Source organism: Eptatretus burgeri, chromosome 4, assembly GCF_056783735.1.
Source record: "Eptatretus burgeri isolate ZD-2024b chromosome 4, Ebu_testis_v1, whole genome shotgun sequence".
Classification (NCBI taxonomy): Eukaryota; Metazoa; Chordata; class Myxini; order Myxiniformes; family Myxinidae; genus Eptatretus; species Eptatretus burgeri.
The window spans coordinates 10,329,714-10,348,295 of record NC_140964.1 but is presented as its reverse complement, the minus strand read 5'-3'; the positions used below and the strand labels follow the sequence as shown (position 1 = coordinate 10,348,295).

At 46.7% G+C, this 18,582-nt stretch overlaps 1 protein-coding gene across 5 annotated transcripts in view; it reads left to right on the top strand.

Moving 5' to 3' along the window:
* Positions 1-18,582, top strand: part of LOC147027459 (uncharacterized) — a 67,393-nt gene that overhangs the window by 22,797 nt on the left and 26,014 nt on the right. For 4 of the 5 annotated variants that reach the window (XM_085876895.1, XM_085876893.1, XM_085876897.1 and 1 more), the window contains exons 3-4: positions 6,219-6,525; positions 13,532-13,651. In XM_085876895.1, coding sequence (XP_085733021.1) covers positions 6,219-6,525; positions 13,532-13,651 — 427 coding nt within the window. The remainder of the gene's footprint in view (positions 1-6,218; positions 6,526-13,531; positions 13,652-18,582) is intronic. The other variant, XM_085876894.1, reaches the window with a different exon arrangement.

The following is an 18,582-nucleotide window of genomic DNA, read 5'->3' as shown; positions in this document are numbered from 1 at the left end:
CCTCCAAACCAGATGATTACCTCCTCTGTAGTGGGGATCTGATGGTGCTCTCGTTTTAGCACTTTATTTAAATTCCTTGGATCTAAACATATCCGTAACGAGCTATCCTTATTTTCGATGATCACGAGGTTGTGCACCCAGTCTGTAGGCCCAATCACCTGTGTAATGGTGCCTCGTGATTCCACGTCCTCGAGATTCTGCCTGAGACGATCGTGCAAGCTATGTGGAACTCTACGTGGGGGTTCGATCACTGGATACACTCCTTCATCAAATTCGATATGATAGGGACGGTTGAACCTTCCGAGGCTGTGAAACACATCTGCAATCTCCTGAGTTATACTGTTGTGGAGCCGGGCATCGGTTGCGAGCACAACCGCAAGGTGGAGCAGTGGGGTCGACTCTACCAAACACCCGGAATCTAGATCGTACCTTTCGGAAAACTCCGAGGGTACGGGTCCCTTACAGGACCGTGAATCGTCAAATCAACCACGTAGTACAAGGTTATTTGCCAAACTTCAAAATACCGAGAGGCCCACGTGGCGAACTACCGAGTATTCACACCCTTGACAGAACTCGAACGGGACGAGTCATTTCCGGGCTCGACCCGTGCGTAACCCGAGCGGATGGCTACCGAGGTCCCGTCAGTCCGAATGCACCCAACTACGGCAACAACAGCCTTCTTTAATTCCCCCAACACGCACTGTGTTAAACCACTGAAGAAAACACAGAAACGAGCTGATACATTTAACAGGGGATTTATTTACAATAGGGAAAGGGGAAGGAACACGCAAGAGCAGAGTTAAACCAACTATAACGAAATGAAATCATGTACAGCACAAGCACTTAACAGTTCCTACTTAAAGACGGGCCCACAGACAGACGCACATCCAAAAGAAACGGACCCAAAATGGTTTTTATTATCCCTTCGGCTCAGAGGGAAGTTGAGTTGAGGGACGAGAACGTCCAGGCTACCTGGCCGCGAGCGCGTGGCTGGATGTCCACCCCCTCCCGGAGCTCCGTTCGCCAGCAGACGGACCAGGGCCGCCAGACGCATACCAGCACCAGCGACGAGATGTGCTCAGACCAGCGCCAGCGACGATATGTCCTCAGACCAGCGCCAGTGACTAGATGTCCTCAGATCAGCGCCAGTGACGAGATGTCCTCAGATCAGCGCCAGCGATGAGATGTCCTCAGATCAGCGCCAGCGACGAGGTGTGCTCAGACCAGCGTCAGCGACGAGATATCCTCAGACCAACACCAGTGACGAGATGTCCTCAGACCAGCGCCAGCGACGAGATATCCTCAGACCAGCACCAGCGACGAGATGTCCTCAGACCAGTGCCAGTGACGAGATGTCCTCAGATCAGCGCCAGCGACGATATGTCCTCAGACCAGCGCCAGTGACGAGATGTCCTCAGATCAGCGCCAGTGACGAGATGTCCTCAGATCAGCGCCAGCGACGAGATGTCCTCAGATCAGCGCCAGCGACGAGATGTGCTCAGACCAGTGTCAGCGACGAGATATCCTCAGACCAGCACCAGTGACGAGATGTCCTCAGATCAGCGCCAGCGACGAGATGTCCTCAGACCAGCGACGAGATGTTCTCAGACCAGCGACGAGATGTCCTCAGACCAGCGACGAGATGTCCTCAGACCAGCGCCAGCGACGAGATGTCCTCAGACCAGCGCCAGCGATGAGATGTCAACAGAACCAGAACACGCACTCAAGAATACCGGGCGCAGATGTTTGTTCTCTCTTCCTTCGTCCTCTTTCGGGTGCGGTTTTCTCGTGCGTGGCCTGCGCCTATTGGTCGACCGTTGGCGAACTCCCTCGCATCTTCCTGATTGGGCGAGAGTGGCGTCAGGTCCTTGTGAACTCCGCCCACGTACGTGCTGACACGCACGTAGGCAATGGCATCGGTGTGAGGAAGCTAGGTGATGTTGTTATGTTGTAGTTATAAGGGGTGTTGTTGTAGTTATAAGGGGTGTAAAAATTAGGTGTTGTTGTAGTTATAAGGGGTGTAAAAATGAAAGAAAACCCTGACTATCAAAATAACTCCGCAGCGCATGAACATTTAATTACCCATTAAACAAGGGAAAGGGAGCTATCTATCCACATTTACTTGTCGAAATAACTGAGCTCTGGGGACCTGAATGTCTGTCTGTGTGCACAAGGCTTCCAAATTCGTAACAATACCTGGCAATGTAAGTGGCTCTGGCTGTCGGTGCACAGATCAAATATCGACCTTGTTGTCACTAAATTTAATCGGGTCGAAGGCAATACAAGCCGACAGTCCAAGAATAGGTGGTGCTGAGGAATCAACAATATCGAACTCAAACCTGCTCTCTCTGTTTTCTGTCTTGCAGCGAAGGTTAGCCTGACCTTTGTGCACAACCTGATGGCCCCCATATGCTTTGAGAGTGATGGATGAACTATGGATGGGGAGTTTCGTTGGCAATTTCCGACAAAGGGAAAATGGCATGACAGATGCCTGCGCACCATGACAGTGTCCAGCTTGACCTTCACCTTCAACTCTTCAAGAGATAAGTCCACAAAGCAATTATTTCTGGTGACAGTATCAATGCCATCAATAAACAACTGATCAAGACTTGCATCATATTGGTGATCATGTTGAGTGTCGATGGCATGTACTTGTCTCCGAGGTTGAGCACCGCACATTATTTTGAAGTGGCTCATGCGGCCAGGGGCATTCTCTCTTTAGCCGGGCATTCGTGCACTCGTTTATCTTGGTATCCTCATCGAGAACACGTACTGAAGGCCGGTGGCCCTTCCAGAGCCAAAGAGGAGCGGTGTTCACTGCGGGGAATATGGGTAAGGCCCGGCACTATGTCCTGCTGTCGAAAACTGCGTATCTCATTTCCTTCGAGCGGTGTGTTTGTCATGGTCTTCAACTGGGCATGACTGACCTTGGCCACTCTGCATATGTCCACCACTTTGGTGATGTCAAGATCCTTTTTGCAGAGTAAACGTTCCTTTATGAGTAAATCTGACATGGTGAAAACTATATGGTCTCGAACCATGTTCCCTGTTTCTGCAAAGCTGCACGATTTGGCTTTGGTCCAAAACTCGGTGACATACTGCTCAGAGGGTTGATCCTGTTGCTGTCAGGTTTCCCAAAAGCGGTGCCTTTCATAAACCACCTTTATTCGCGGATTACAATATTCCTCGAACTTGTCACGTACCGAGATGAGTTTCTTGCTCTCCGTGGATGTACACGTCAGCCGCAGCCTCGCTAACACAATGCAACAAAATGGCGACTTTCTTGCTCTTGAGTATCGACTCTGTACTCTGTCCCAACGCCTCCAAGAACAGTTAAAACAGCAGTCTCCATCGGCGCCAAGCATTGCTGAGGTTCGAAGCATCCATAGCCAGTGGCGGGGATGGTTTAAAACACTCCATCATGGGTCATTGTGAATAACCGCAAGCCACCATGTGATGAGCCAGACGAAGACTCGAGACCAACTAACTGTCATGATTTCCACATTCATCCGTCAATTGTCAGAAACAACAACAAAATGACAACCAACAGCAACAACGACCGATTTGCAATGTCCACACTTGATGGGATCATCTTGTCATGCGTGGGCATTGTATGTTCATTTTCAAGGATCGGATTTGGTTTGTGTTAACCATGATTGTTCTGGGACCCGGTTGTTGAAATGTTTAGATGTGCCAGTGGATTCCTCGACAGACGCTGTCATGTCGTTCTGTGTACAGCTGTTCTGCCATGGGTTTTTTTTACATCCCAAGAGGGGGAGACTGGTACTTTCTGTTTCTTCCCCACAAAACCTGCATTTGTCCGATTTGCTCAATCCCACCATTTTCTTTAAGGCATTCGTGTAATGTCCATGGTCTTGGGCATTGATGATGACTTTTTCTCCATCCCAATTAATTTCACCTCTTCTTAGCCATTCCAATGAGTCTTCCTTATCGATCCCTGTCTTGTGAAGCTATTTTTTTTAAACCTTCCTGCTCTTTTGTTGTTCTCCCATTTGTCAGAGTATATCTGCTGATATTTCTTTTTGTAATTTTCCTTTTTTTTCTTTGTTGTTTCGTTTTATTTCTGTGGTATCCATAATTTGCACCTCTTTTTAGAAGTTTGTTGCTAAATGGATTAAGGATCCCTTTTCTTGTTTGTTGTTTTCTTGTTCGTGTACAAATCTCATCCGGTACTCTGTTGAGCTCTTCACATCCTCCGCTAATCCTACACACGATGTTCTGTGCACTTGATTGAGCTCCATCAAACTGCCTCCGCCTTCTCGTCTCGGTATGTACAACCTTGGTATGCATTAGTTTTTGTAGAACATGTTGTGAATAGTTAGAAGTTTCCTTGCTTTGGTGTCACTCACATGCCCACCGAGTACTGCTTTACAACTTCATTGTCGACAGGTGCGTGCTAAGAAAATAAAAAAAACTGAATGCAAATGTGACGTCACAACGACCGGAACGGTTCGTAGAAACAGCCGGTGTGATTCGACTGACGTCGCAACAACCGACGTTGGAACCGTACGAAGAAACACCCCGTGCGATTCGAGTGACGTCACAACGACAGATGGTGGAATGGTTTGTCGCAACACCCGGTGCGATTCGAGTGACGTCACGACAGCAGTTGGAACGGTTCGTGAAACACCCCGTGTGATTTGAGTGACGTCACGACAGCAGTTGGAACGGTTCGTGAGACACCCCGTGTGATTCGAGTGACGTCACGACAGCCGTTAGAACGGTTCGTGAAACACCCGGTGGGATTCGAGTGACGTCACGACAGCCGTTGGAACGGTGCGTAGCAACACCCGTCGTGTGCGGGATGGTGGGTTCAGGTATTATCGAGCGTTGAGAGTTTATCGTTTGCAATAAAACGATAACAGTAAACACAAGTGAACAGGTAGTTAGCGATTGTTGAGTAACCAGGAAGGTAACTACGTAACTATCAGTAATCGGTTGGTGACGATCATGTAGGTAACCACGAATGTATACCTTACTAGTTCGGTAACTATGGAGTTGTGCGCTGACTGGATGACCGAAAACTGTTCGGGTTACGTACGTCCACACACTCCCCTCGAAGCTGTCCACTCTTGGTTCGAATCCCGACCCAGCTGTAAACTGCCATGGCGGTGTTTCACAGGCGGGATGATTCATCAATGTGTGTGCCAAAAACGCCGTCCCTCGGATGGACGTTAAGCAGGCCGTGTCCCATCTGCCAGCATTCGTTGATGGACGTTAAATATCCCATTGTGTCCTCGCAAAGAGTAGGTGAGCTATCGCCAGCACCCTGAACAAATTACTCATGCTTACCCTTCCCACCAAAGGGCACTGCATCAACGGCACAGCGGCAGCAGAGAGCATTCAACCAATGACTCTACCATGCAGCCTGATGCTGATAACGGAGAGGAAGAAAAGGAAGAAGAAAGAAGAAAGAAGTAGTAGTAGTAGTAGTAGTAGTAGTAGTAGTAGTAGTAGTAGTAGTAGTAGTAGTAGTAGTAGTAGTAAAAAACGATGTTTTTTAGTTATTTATTTATTTTTTTCCCTCGTCAAGAAAACGTGAACGACTTGATCTGTCAAGAGATTGGCGACAACAAGTCGCACACCCTTCCATTCTCACACACCTTCACAGGATCCCACACCACGTCGCAATTCTGTGGAAGACATGGAATCATCGCTTGTCCGACACACGAAACAAGCCAGCTTGTAGTACTACACACAATTGCCGACCCGTGGACAAAGTCTGAGGACGGTTGGAAGCCAGTGTGGATGAGGCCTCCCAGAAGCCACAAAAAAACTGGAGGGAACTGATCAAGTGTGGGTACAAGACTGAGGTGGACATGGAAGTGTTATGTGTCTACAAGAACAACCGACTGGAGTGTACAGCTCCATGTCAGTGTAGTAGTGGAAAATGTGAACGATAAACTTATCATTGTCACCTGACATTTAATTGTGAAGAAGTGTGTGTATAATTATGGCATTGGGCGGTAACGTAAGGTATGTAAACAGGGCTATCATAGATCGAAGTACAATGAACCGGCCATCTTGGATTGTCACATAATACATCAATGTAGCAGTCTTTCAATGTAAATATGTGAGTTTGTCATTTCCCCCAAACATATTGTGCAACTTTGTGTGATATTTTAGCTCCAATACAAGGCCCTCTTTTCCTTTTTTGTTTGTTTGTTGTTTTTTTTTTGACGCATTTGTGTTTTCAGTGGCCATCTTGGATTCCTGGGAAACGAGGACACTCAGTCTGTGAGTCAGGCCCTGTATAGACCTGTGCGGTATCGCCGTGAAAAGGAATGCTCAAGTTTCCAAGCGTTTTCCAGAGCGATGGGAAGCCAGACCGATGCTGCCAAGAAGGCCGTCGTGTTCGATTGCGGTAGCGGAGTGTTGAAAGCCGGTGTGTCCGGGGAACGTGGCCCGCGCTGTACGCTGCCCACTGTTCTGGGAGAACCACGGCTCACCAAATATATGATTGGAGGATCCAACAAGAATGTCTACATTGGCAATGATGCGCAGGCAAGTACTCCTTTTGAATATGTTACATGCTTCTTGTCCAACCACATGTGTTTGTCTCAAGGTGTCCGTCTAACCAAGACTTTTTTTTTTTTTAATTGAACCAAGGCTCATTAAGTAGCATTTTTTTGTATATATTGTCGAGGCTCAGAAGAGAGCTAACACACAACAAGGGGGGGGGGCAGGAGATAAGAGGGATGGGAGAGGAAAGGACAAAGCAGTGGGGAACAGAGACATGACGAGATCTGTGGAAGGGAGAGGGATGGGGCGGGGAACACGGGGTAAATAAGATGGACACCACAGGGACTTTCAGGACCTTACACGACAGGGGACTTTTGGGAAAGAAGCAGGGAATTTGAAGGAGGTGAGTTTGGGCACTACATCAGCGGATTAATGGGGGTAGAAAAGATCATGGTTTTGGATGGGAGAAGATAAGAGGTGGTGGTAAACAGCTGTTTTGAAGACCTGGAGAGAAGAGAGAGATTGAAGAGAGTGTGGGAGTTTATTCCAAAGGCAGGAAAAAAGATGTATGAAAGGGTGAAGGTGAATAGTGATTCTTGATTTTGGTAGTTTCACCAGAAGAATTTGTCAAAATCAGATCCAGAAGAGATAGAGTACCATTGGTTGAGATCCGGGTCGGGAAGTTGACTCATTGAGTCAGTCCCAATAGGTCGCAGAAAACTTTTGCTGAAGTGCCATGACAGATGAGAGAGGTACCCACACCTAGCCAACTGGCATGATGACAATTGAAGTCACCACGTGCGAGGAAAGGAGAGTTCAAATGAGAGGATAGAAGTTTGTCCATGTTTTGGGATGGTGAGGTGTAAATGGATTCATCACTGTTTGGTGGACGGTACAACACAGCCTGCGCATAAATCACATTTAGAACAAGGACCTTTGTAGAGAATGGACAAACACGTGATATTCCGGATTTGAACTTTCGTTCCATACATTCAGAGCTCGGGGGTTCGGATGAGAGTGCTATCAGGAATTCTTGGATATTTTTGTTTTATTGCCTTCGCTCATTTATCTGCAAGCATAAACAAAGAAAGGTCAGATGTAAAAAATGTCAAGTGCAGTCTCACATTATTTTCACATGTACAGTCTCCACGTCAACTGCTTATCCACAACCACAGCTCGTGTTGAGACCAAACACAAAGAAGATGTCTCAGAAGAGCACCATGCTTGAAGCAATAAAGAACAAAACGCACCCGAGCTGAGAATGCGCTTTGTACTCTGAACGAGGTTGAAACAAATTAATCTTCGAGTTATCTAAACCACGTTGGTTATTGATCTTTGAGTTATCGAAACCACATCGGTTATTAATCTTTGAGTTATCACAAATTTAATCCTCCAATTGGAGAGAGTGGGAGAGAGTGGGAAATGATGCTAATTCTGAAAACAAATCCTCTCTCTCTCCCAGAGGGAACGGGGCATTGATTATGGGAAATGATGCCAATTCTGAAATGGAATCCTCTCTCTCCCAGAGGGAATGGGGTATTGATTGTGGGAAACGACGCCAATTCTGAAAACAAATCCTCTCTCCCGGAGGGAACAGGGTATTGATGGTGGTAAATGATGCCAATTCTGAAAACGAATCCTCTCTCTCCCAGAGGGAATGGGGTATTGACTGCTCATGGATGCATTTACCACAGTGTAACATTGGAGGTGTAATCCTTTATGTAAAGTCTTCTCTGCAAGTAATGGAGGTGGAGTGGAAGTAGACCCAAATAATATGGAATTGAGGTGGTATTCATTGACACTGCGTGCCGAAACCAAACTGCTCATTGATGCATTTAGCACAGGCCATGGCATAGCTACCAGAACCCAAAACAAAGAGTTGTTGGAGGAAGTCATCTGTAAGAGATGGGAGTCATTGTTAGCTGAGTATTTTAACTCGCCTCTTGTAGGACCGAGCACACATCACTCTGAGCATGAACCGACTCCAAAAGCCAGACACGACTCGTCTCGATCCTCTTATGTGTCTTTATTGTACTGCTACAACTCCCTTACTGCTCAACTCCACATGGCCCGATCTGAACCTCCTACTGCCACTCTTCCTGTGTCTCTCCAAGACTCCAACTCAACAACCAACGACCGTGGACATGTCCCTTAAATAGTTTCGCCCCTTGCCACACCCACTGTTTCTGTTCAAACCAACACAACTCTCTGGCTGAAATGTTCAGCTTGACCTCAGACTATCGGTTTGTGTGGGTTGAACGATTAAGTTTGAAATATATTGTTGCGGGCCGGGGGTCTGGTGAGAAGACCACTCGGGGGGGGGGGGGAGGCACACGTGGCTGACTATCTCAGCTCCCACCAGACTCCCCGGAATTGTAGGCCGTCGCACACGGATAATTCCATGACGCGGCAGGTCGCTTAACCGACCGTGGACGCCAATAACTCAACCACGTGACTTAAGGTCCTCCGTCTCATTAATCTGGTTATCGAAAAATAACCACGTGATTTAATAACTGGGGAACATGCCCTCGCTACGCCTTGTCCGAACCGGATCACTTTACCAGATCGGATGCAGCCGAGCGACACTGTCAAGGAAGTACCGGTTAAAAGAAACGGATTGTTGGGAATAAAGTCCCGACTAAGCTCGGATTCAGACCATGCTGGATCAATGGAAGAAAAGACAAAAACGAGCAGGGAACATTTCTAATAATAATTTATTAACGATGGGTGAGGAAAGGTATGTGGTATGATCAAGAGATTTATTGGAATGTGTTGTGTGGAGAAAGGGGAGAGAGGTGTGGTGCAGCAAATAACAAGCAACTTATAAAAGCGGACACAGAGCAGACCGAACCTGAAAATAATAATAACGATCTTCTGCAGGCTTACTTACATAGACAGGCATCAGGACACACACACACAGACACAGAAACCCCGATGAAGAGGGATTGAAGCAAGAGAGGAGAGGAGTTGAGGCTACGGTCTCTCGGTGCCTTTGTCTAATTGATACGCGGTACCCGAACGCACCACCAATATGTTTGGGAGGAGTGCTCCGTGGCGCGGTACCCCCCCCCCCCCGGACAGCTGGCGCGTCGTCTCTCACTTCGGGAAGCTCATGTCGAGACCATGGGCGTGAAGGAGGGGTTGAGTTGGAAGGGTGGAGTCAGCGTCATGTGGGCGGATAAGAGGAGGAGGAACCCAGTGATGATGACAGAAAGCGGAGTCTAAGTCCAGTTTGAGCGGAAGGCGGGGCAGAGCAGCAGAGAGAGAGAGAGAGAGAGGTCCGCTTGGACCTTTATAGGCCCTGCGACATGGGGCGGGGGCCCACCCTGAAACTCGGTGACGTCACCCGAATTGGGCGCTCTGATTGTTCCCGACCTCCTGCATGGCCCGGCCGCAATGGCCGGAAACTACAACACTCCATTTCCGGCAAGATGACCCAACGCCGCAAAGATGTCCAACTCCAACCTCACGACATGATACGAATCGCCCACACCGAACTCCGCGCCATGAATCGCCTTGCAAGAACCCCAGGGCCGTGCCCTGATGACCGGTCGAGGGCAGCGTCGGTCTCGCACGCTCGCTCAGATGCCCCCGAGCAGTGCTGGCCAATGCGCCCGCTCCGTGTGTGCCAAGGTAGCCCAAGCTGTACAACATGCCCCCACCTGATCGCAGCTTCGCTGGCCATAGAGGCGAGAAGGTAAGATGTTATGGCGAACAGACAGTAAGATGTGTCCATTCTTGCCCGGCTCTATACGATAACAAAGTGTCGCGAGCGGCGCACGTGTCTGCCTTCGAGCACATTCCGTACAGTGCGCGTGGATCCGCCATTACGCACGTGGCCAGCGCTCGCGTTCGCACGACTCCGCTAGCATGTTGGATATTGGCACCAATATGTGTTGGATATTGAGGTTGAAAAGGAACGAGCTGCTTGTACTCCACACACTCGTATCCCGCCAAACATGGTGTGGAGTCGTATTTATCGGCCTCCGTACGCGTTTCGTGCAGCGTGGGCGTCGTGCTGGCTGTGTTTCCTGTGTTGTGAAAAACACCATTCGTGCAGCCTCTTCAGAGGTATTCATTCGCATGCCATTTTAATGCAACCGGCAATCTTCCCCAGATCATCGGAAGCTCGAGTCGATAATCCCGCACTGCGAAGTGCACTATTTGGCTCGCTTGGGAACGAGAGCTCTGCGCCGTCCTTTCCTCACAGCGGCGCCGCACGCGCCTGCCTCCATGAGGGCCCACCTCACAGTGAAGGCACACGTGGCTGATTTATCTCAGGAATAATCAGACAAAAAGAAGAGTCGGGACGAAATGAAGAAGAAACGATTTAAGCAAACCTAGCTCTTAGATCATCACAACGCACTCCCTTGTTGTCCTGCTAGACAAAAGGAAAGGGACTATCTACACGTATAATAATGGAATAACTGTCTTGGGACCACTATCTGTTGGATGCATGCGGTTCCAAGAACCGCAACAATATAATACCTACATTCTTCTATCTTCACATCACAATTTGACCTTTTGTTGCAAACACAAAGTTGGCTTTGCCAGAGGAGAGGGTGTTGCATTTGGGCTTGTTTGTTTCTTTATCTGTTTGTCTGTCTGTTTGTTTGTTTGTCCGCACAGAACATGAGTATGTGTATGAATTACATTAGACCCTTCAGAACCCAAAGACTTTTTAAGACCCCTCAAACCATTTTGACCCTTTACAACCCCAAGACACATTAAAATCATGAATACGACTACCCTAAAGACCATGAAGACCCTAAAACTCTTAAGTCCCCTAAACCCATTTTCTAGCCTTTCGAACCCTGAGACCCCGAAGACCATTTAGACCCCTTAAACCCTCTAAGACCCTTCAGATGTTTCATACCCCTAAGTCCCTAAAGACACCCAGAACCTTAAGACCCTTTAGACCCCGAAGACACTTGAGAAGCCAAAGACCCTGTCGACCCAATTACACCCTTTAGAACACTTAGACCTCTTAGAGTTTCAACCCTTTAGATCCTCTTAATCCCATTAGAACCCAAATGACCCTTTGAGTCCTTTCTACCCTTTAGACCTTTAGACCTTCACACCTTTTACACTTTTTCATGAACTGTAGATCCCTTTGATCTTTAGACCTTTTTTTTCCGTTTCAGTACCCTTTGTACACCTTCAGACAATTCTGACCTTTTTGACCTTAAATTACACCCTTTAGACCCCTTCAACCTTTTAAGACCCTTTTGACACTTCAGACCATTTTTGACCCATTCGACCCATTGAGACCTTCTCAGACCTTTTTTTCTTGTATACACTGTCGAGGCTCATATGAGAGCTCACACACAGAATGTACAAGGGGAGCAGAAGTTGAGGGGTGGGAGAGGGAAGGAAAAACAGTGTGGAACAGAGACATGAGGAGATCTGTGGAAGGGAGAGGGATGGGGTGGGGAACATTTCTTTCGACCTTTCTACTTTAAACTTTTATACTTTCAGACCATTTGACTTTTACAACTTTTCAGACCTTTGACCTTCACACGTTTACAACTAGACCATTTAGACTTTTCATTTGCATTCAACAACCTTTCATTTGGTACATCCTTCCATTTATTTGCCAGACAAAACACACCACACCACACAAAAACGGACCACAACACACAAAACAAGTCCGGGTGAGGGTCTGCCGTCTGTGCTCTCTTGTTTATGTAATTGTACTTGTCTGTTTAGCATCTTCTGAGAGTTTATCTTTATATTTGTCACCAAATATAGCACTTTGTATGATTTCACCAAATATAGCATTTTGTTTGATTTCACCAAATATACCACTTTGTTTGATTTCACCAAATATAGAACTTTGTATGATTTCACCAAATATTGTACTTTGTTTGATTTCAACAAATATAGTACTTTTCACCAAATATAGCACTTGGTATGATTTCACCAAATATACCACTTTGCATGATTTCACCAAATATAGAACTTTGCATGATTTCACCAAATATAGAACTTTGCATGATTTCACCAAATATACCACTTTGCATGATTTCACCAAATATACCACTTTGCATGATTTCACCAAATATACCACTTTGCATGATTTCACCAAATATACCACTTTGTATGATTTCACCAAATATACCACTTTGCATGATTTCACCAAATATAGCACTTGGTATGATTTCACCAAATATACCACTTTGTATGATTTCACCAAATATACCACTTTGTATGATTTCACCAAAAATACCACTTTGTTTGATTTCACCAAATTTACCACTTTGTTTGATTTCACCAAATATACCACTTTATTTGATTTCACCAAAGATACCACTTTGTTTGATTTCACCAAACATACCACTTTGTTGGATTTCACCAAAAATACCACTTTGTATGATTTCACCAAATATAGCATTTTGTTTGATTTCACCAAATATAGAACTTTGTTTGATTTCACCAAATATACCACTTTGTTTGATTTCACCAAATATACCACTTTGTATGATTTCACCAAAAATACCACTTTGTTTGATTTCACCAAATATAGCATTTTGTTTGATTTCACCAAACATACCACTTTGTATGATTTCACCAAATATAGCATTTTGTTTGATTTCACCAAATATACCACTTTGTATGATTTCACCAAATATAGCATTTTGTTTGATTTCACCAAATATACCACTTTGTATGATTTCATCAAATATAGCACTTTGTATGATTTCACCAAATGTAGTACTTTGTATGATTTCACCAAATATGGTACTTTGTATGATTTTTCCAGAAATGGGAATTTGGCTGTGACAGTTCCTACCACCAATTTAATAAGGTCGAGGTGTTTTCCCTTTGATGGTCAATTATTATTACCCGCAACCTGGGAAGGACTTCTGTCCACATGGCACAATTGTACGAAGCATGACCATATTTGATGTTAAACCAGTCAAAATACAACTTTGTCATTACATCCTGGCTCCGTGACATACCTTTTATAGCGTCGGGACGAAAATCCAGTTTGGTGTGTGAAGCAGCTTTAATTGGAACATTGACTGAGACAACTTTATATTTGCAGCAGGCAATGAGAGGCGCACTGGCACTGCACTACCCCATGGAGAACAGCGGCATTGTCTCCTCCTGGGAAGATATGGAGACAATATGGAGATATGTGTACGAGCATCATCTGAAACTGCCGGTAATCCATCCACAGCTCTTTCTCCATCTTTAAAACACTGCCTTGAACACTGCACCCTGTTATTTGTCCTTGTTGTGGTTGTGTCTATTGATGTTGGAGAAGATTTTATGGTAATAATATGCATCTATCGATATGTATAATAAACAGAGGGGCAATACACCTGGGGGCTCACCTGGTAACGGCTGGATAAGATAACAAGGGATATATTAGTCGGCATGGATGATTCACAAAATATTTCACGAAGAAAAAAGTAAACACCTCTGGATTGTTTTTTTTTTCAATGCCATGAACAATCTTTGGTACATCACGGGTGATAAAGGTTGTGGTCAAGTTTAATCGAAATTATGTGTATAGTTTCGGAGAAGAAACCAAATACATATTTAGAGGGGGTAATCACCCTTACATGTCCTTAGACCCCAATTTTTCTAATGTCATGAAAAAACTTTGGTACATCATGGGTGATGAAGGCTGTGGTGAAATTTCATCGGAATTATGCGTGTAGTTTCTGAGAAGAAACCAAATACCTCTTTAGGGGGGCAATCCCTTTGGACCTCCTTGAGTCCTTAGAATGTTTTTTTTTTAATGCCATGAACAAATTTTGGTACATACACGGTGATAAACGTTGTGATAAATTTTAATTCAAATCGCATGTGTAGTTTCAGAGAAGAAGTTGAAAGTTTTTTGTGGACGGAGGGATTGACTGACTGACCGATGGACTGACCATTCCATGAAATCCCTGGATCCAGGTGAGCTAAAATTGAGCTGGATTCTAGGTGAGCTAAAAACGAAAAGCACAGTCCGGTAAGCCGGGAGTCAGTCCGGTAAGCCGGGAGTCAGTCCGGTAAGCCGGGAGTCAGTCCGTGAAGCTGTGAGTCAGTCCGTGAAACAGTGAAGCCATCCGTGGAGCCATCCTTGAAGCCGTGAGTCAGTTTGTGAAGCCGTGAGTCAGTCAGTGAAGCTGTGAAGCCACCCGTGAAGCTGTGAAGCCATCCGTGAAGCTGTGAAGCCATCCGTGAAGCTGTGAAGCCATCCGTGAAACTGTGAAGCCATCCGTGAAGCTGTGAAGCCATCCGTGAAGCTGTGAAGCCATCCGTGAAGCTGTGAAGCCATCCGTGAAGCCGTCCGTGAAGCCATGAGTCAGGTTGTGAAGCCATCTGTGAAGCTATGAAGCCGTCCGTGAAGCCGTCCGTGAAGCCATGAGTCAGTTTGTGGAGCCGTCCGTGAAGCCGTGAAGCCGTCTGTAAATCTGTCAGTCAGTGAAGATGATATGCCAATGAATCACGTCCTGTTTGAATGTTATTTGCAGACTCCACAAACATCGATAAATTACGTACTATTGGAATGCTCCTTTTGCAGTGAAGCTCTGTGACTGTCAATTAATTCCATACTGTTTGAATATCGGTTGCACCCTGACTTTACACACACACACGTCTATTCATTTCATACCATTGAAATGTACATTTCGAGGTTTTAGACAGCTGAGACCCCTTCGACCATTGAAGACCCTTTAAGATCTAAAAGATCCAGATGTCCCAAAAGTCATAGAGGGCACAAAAGACCACAAAGACCTAAAAGTCCCCAAGGACCCAAAAGACCTTGAAGACCCAAAAGACCCCTAAAACTCCTCAGACCTTCACACTATTTAGACCACTTACACCCTTCAGACAACCGAGACAGCTGAGACTCTTGACCATTGAGACCACTTTTCTTTTTGTATACCTTGTCAAGGGTATGAGCGCGAACACACAACGCACAGCAAGGGGGGCATGAGACAAGAGGGGCGGTTGAGGGAAGGACAAAACAGTGGGGAACAGAGGCAGGAGATCTGTGGAAGGGAGAGGGATGGGGCGGGGAACACGGGGTATACAAGATGGACATCACAGGGACTTTCAGGAAGAAAAGCAGGGAATTTGAAGGAAGTGGGTTTGGGGTGGATTAACGGGGGTAGAAAAGATCGAGGATTTGGATGGGGGACGATAAGAGGTGGTGGTGAACGGCTGTTTTGAAGGCCTGGAGGGAAGAATGAATTGACGAGAGTGTGGGAGTTTATTCAAAAGGCAGGGGAAAAAGGAGGAATGAAAGATGGAAGGTGAGCAGTGATTCATGATTTTGGTAGTTTTACCAGAATGGGGTTGTTGGTGGACCTTGAGTGCCCTGCAGAAATATGGGGGGGGGGACAGATCGCAGACAGAGCAGGGGGGGGGATGAGACCGGACAGGAGATGGTAGAAGAGAGGAAGACCACCGACCTGCTTGCAGTGAGAGAGTGAGAGGTCCAAAGACTCAGCCTCACCGCGGGAGATACCAATTATCCTAAATGCCTTGGTTTCCACAGCGTGAAGCTGAGAAAGGTGAGAGGCAGGAACACCAGCCCAGAGGGGAGAGCAGTACTCCATCAGGCTGCGGACCAAAGCTTTGTATGTGGTCAGGAGCTCAGGTGGGCCGAGGAAGGACTTTGCACAACGGAGGATTCCCAGTTGGCAACTGGCTTTGGAGGCCAGGTTGGAAATATGGCTTTCCCAGGAAAGATCATGGTAGTTAGCGAGACCGAGAAGATTGAATGACAGGACTTCTTCCAGAGAATTGTTGAGAAAGTAGATGGGGGCGGGGGGGGAGACATACTGAGAGTGTGAGATTTGTTAGGATTGAAAGACATGTTCCATGTGTTGGACCAGTTTGTGATTTTACCCACATCTGCAGTGAGCGAAGAAGCTGCTGCCTGCTGGTCTGAGTGATGACAGATGGTACGGCAGAGGGTGAAGTCATCAGCAAAGAGATATAGAGGATTTTTCAGAGAGTCGGAGAGATCATTGATGAAAACCAGAAAATGAACAGGGCCAAGAATGCTGCCTTGAGGAACTCCAGCCTGGACAGGAAGAAGGGATGAGAGAACTCCATTTCGGGCCATAACGTTGGCTGCATCAGGAGAGGAAGTCTGCGAGCTATAAGTGGAGATGGCCTTGGACACCATAGGAAGAGAGTTTCGTGAGCAGGGCAGGGTGCCAGACCATGTCAAAAGCATGCGATATGTCTAGGGAGATGGCTCTGATTTCATGTCTGGCATTGAGTACCTCCATCCATTGTTAGGAGAGCAGAAGCAGCATATCCAGGGTAGAGTGACCTGGTGTGAAACCAAATTGATGATTGGAAATCAAGCCATTGGAGAAGAGGAAGGATTTAATGTCTGAAGTGACGATGTATTCCAAAACCTTGCTGATGATTGGGAGAAGGCTGATTGGTCTGTTTTCGCACCTTTTTATGCAAGGTGGTCATGTTTGCTGATTTTGAAGCAGATGGCAGATGACCTTGAGCAAATGAGAGGGTGAAAAGAATGGAGAGAGGGTGAGCAAGAGCAAAGGAGCAGGTTTCACGTGGGCTGATGCCGTCTGGACCGGTTGCAGAATCTGAGGCGAGGTTTGACAGCAAGCTCTCCACCTTGTCAGAAGAAAAGGACACATAGTCCAGGGACAGTTGGGTACGACTGGGTAAGGTGGGTGCAGAAAATAAAGGGTTTCAGACACAAGATTTTGATGCAAACACTGAGTTTAGGCATTCAGCCTTTTCATGTGCGGTATCAACAGTGCGGCCGTTTGAGGTAAGGGAGGGGATGGAGGGGGGACATTCACCAGAAACAGATTTGATTAGATGCCATGAGGATTTTGAGGAGGGAGAGAGGTTTGAGAGTTCAGACTTGAGATGAGAAAGATGTTGTTTTCTGGCTCTCCTGAGGGTAGACACACACTTGTTCCGAGCATTGTGGAAGGAACTGAGATTACCCTCAGTTGGGTTTGCTTTCCATGAGGCAAAGGCAAGTTGTTTCAGGACAACTGCTTTTCCACAAGCTTCAGTGAACTTTAGGCGGCAGGAAGGGTCGGACTCCTGAAGACGAGAGGGTATAAATCTGTGCATGAGGGAGAGCAAGTCTCTTTCAAAGAATTCCCAGGATGAGGTGGTGATGGAGAAAGTAGCGATGGGAGACCAGTCTCGAAGTTTGATGGCTGCTTGGAGACTCTGCCAGTCAGCTTGAATGAAATGCCAGACTCGACGGCGCTCAGGTGGTTCTCTAATAACAGCCAATAACAGAGCAGCAGATATTGTGAGGAAAATTTGTCAAAATCAGATCCAGAAGAGATGTAGTACCATTGGTTGAGATCCGGGTCGGGAAGTTGACCGATTGAGTCAGTCCCAATGAGTCGCAGAAAGCTTTTGCTGAAGTACCTTGACGGGTGAGAGAGGTACTCACACCTCGCCAACTGGCGTGATGACAATTGAAGTCACCAGATTTGAGGAAGAGAGAGTTTGGATGAGAACATATAAGTTGGTCCATGTTTTCGGATAGTGAGGCGTAAATGGAGTCATCACTGTTTGATGGACGGCGCAGTACACATATAAACATGAGGTGGGAGTGGAGGGAAGCCTTAGCCAGAGGTATTCCTGGGGGTGTGGGGGAGCGAGGGCAGTGCATGGAGAGTGAGGAACAGAGTCTTTGATGAAGAGAGCAACTCCTTCACCAGGATGAGGCTCAGGTCTGTCATTCCAGAGGAGGAAGTAACCAGGGAGAGATACTAGGGAGTCAGGAAGATCTTGAGGGAGGAAAGTTTCTGTTCAGCAGGTTATGTTTGGTTTGTCAGTGGAAACCTGTGTGGAAAGATCTGGAACGTCTGAGCGAAGGCCTTGGTTGTTTGAGGTCCACACTGTTGCTGAAGAGGGAGGGAAGGAGGCTTTGGCTGCAGGGGATTGGAGGGAGGGGGAGGGTAGGACAAGGGAGGAGGCGGGGGGGTTAAGGAGAGTTGTTGAAAGAGTGTGGGGGGATTGCAGAAGAGCTGGGGGAGGGGTGTGGATGATGATGAGAAAAGGCTCTGTGGTGCTGGATTGAGGTACAGTGGGAAGTAATATGAGATGGGGCAGAAGGCAGTTGGACTTTTTATATCA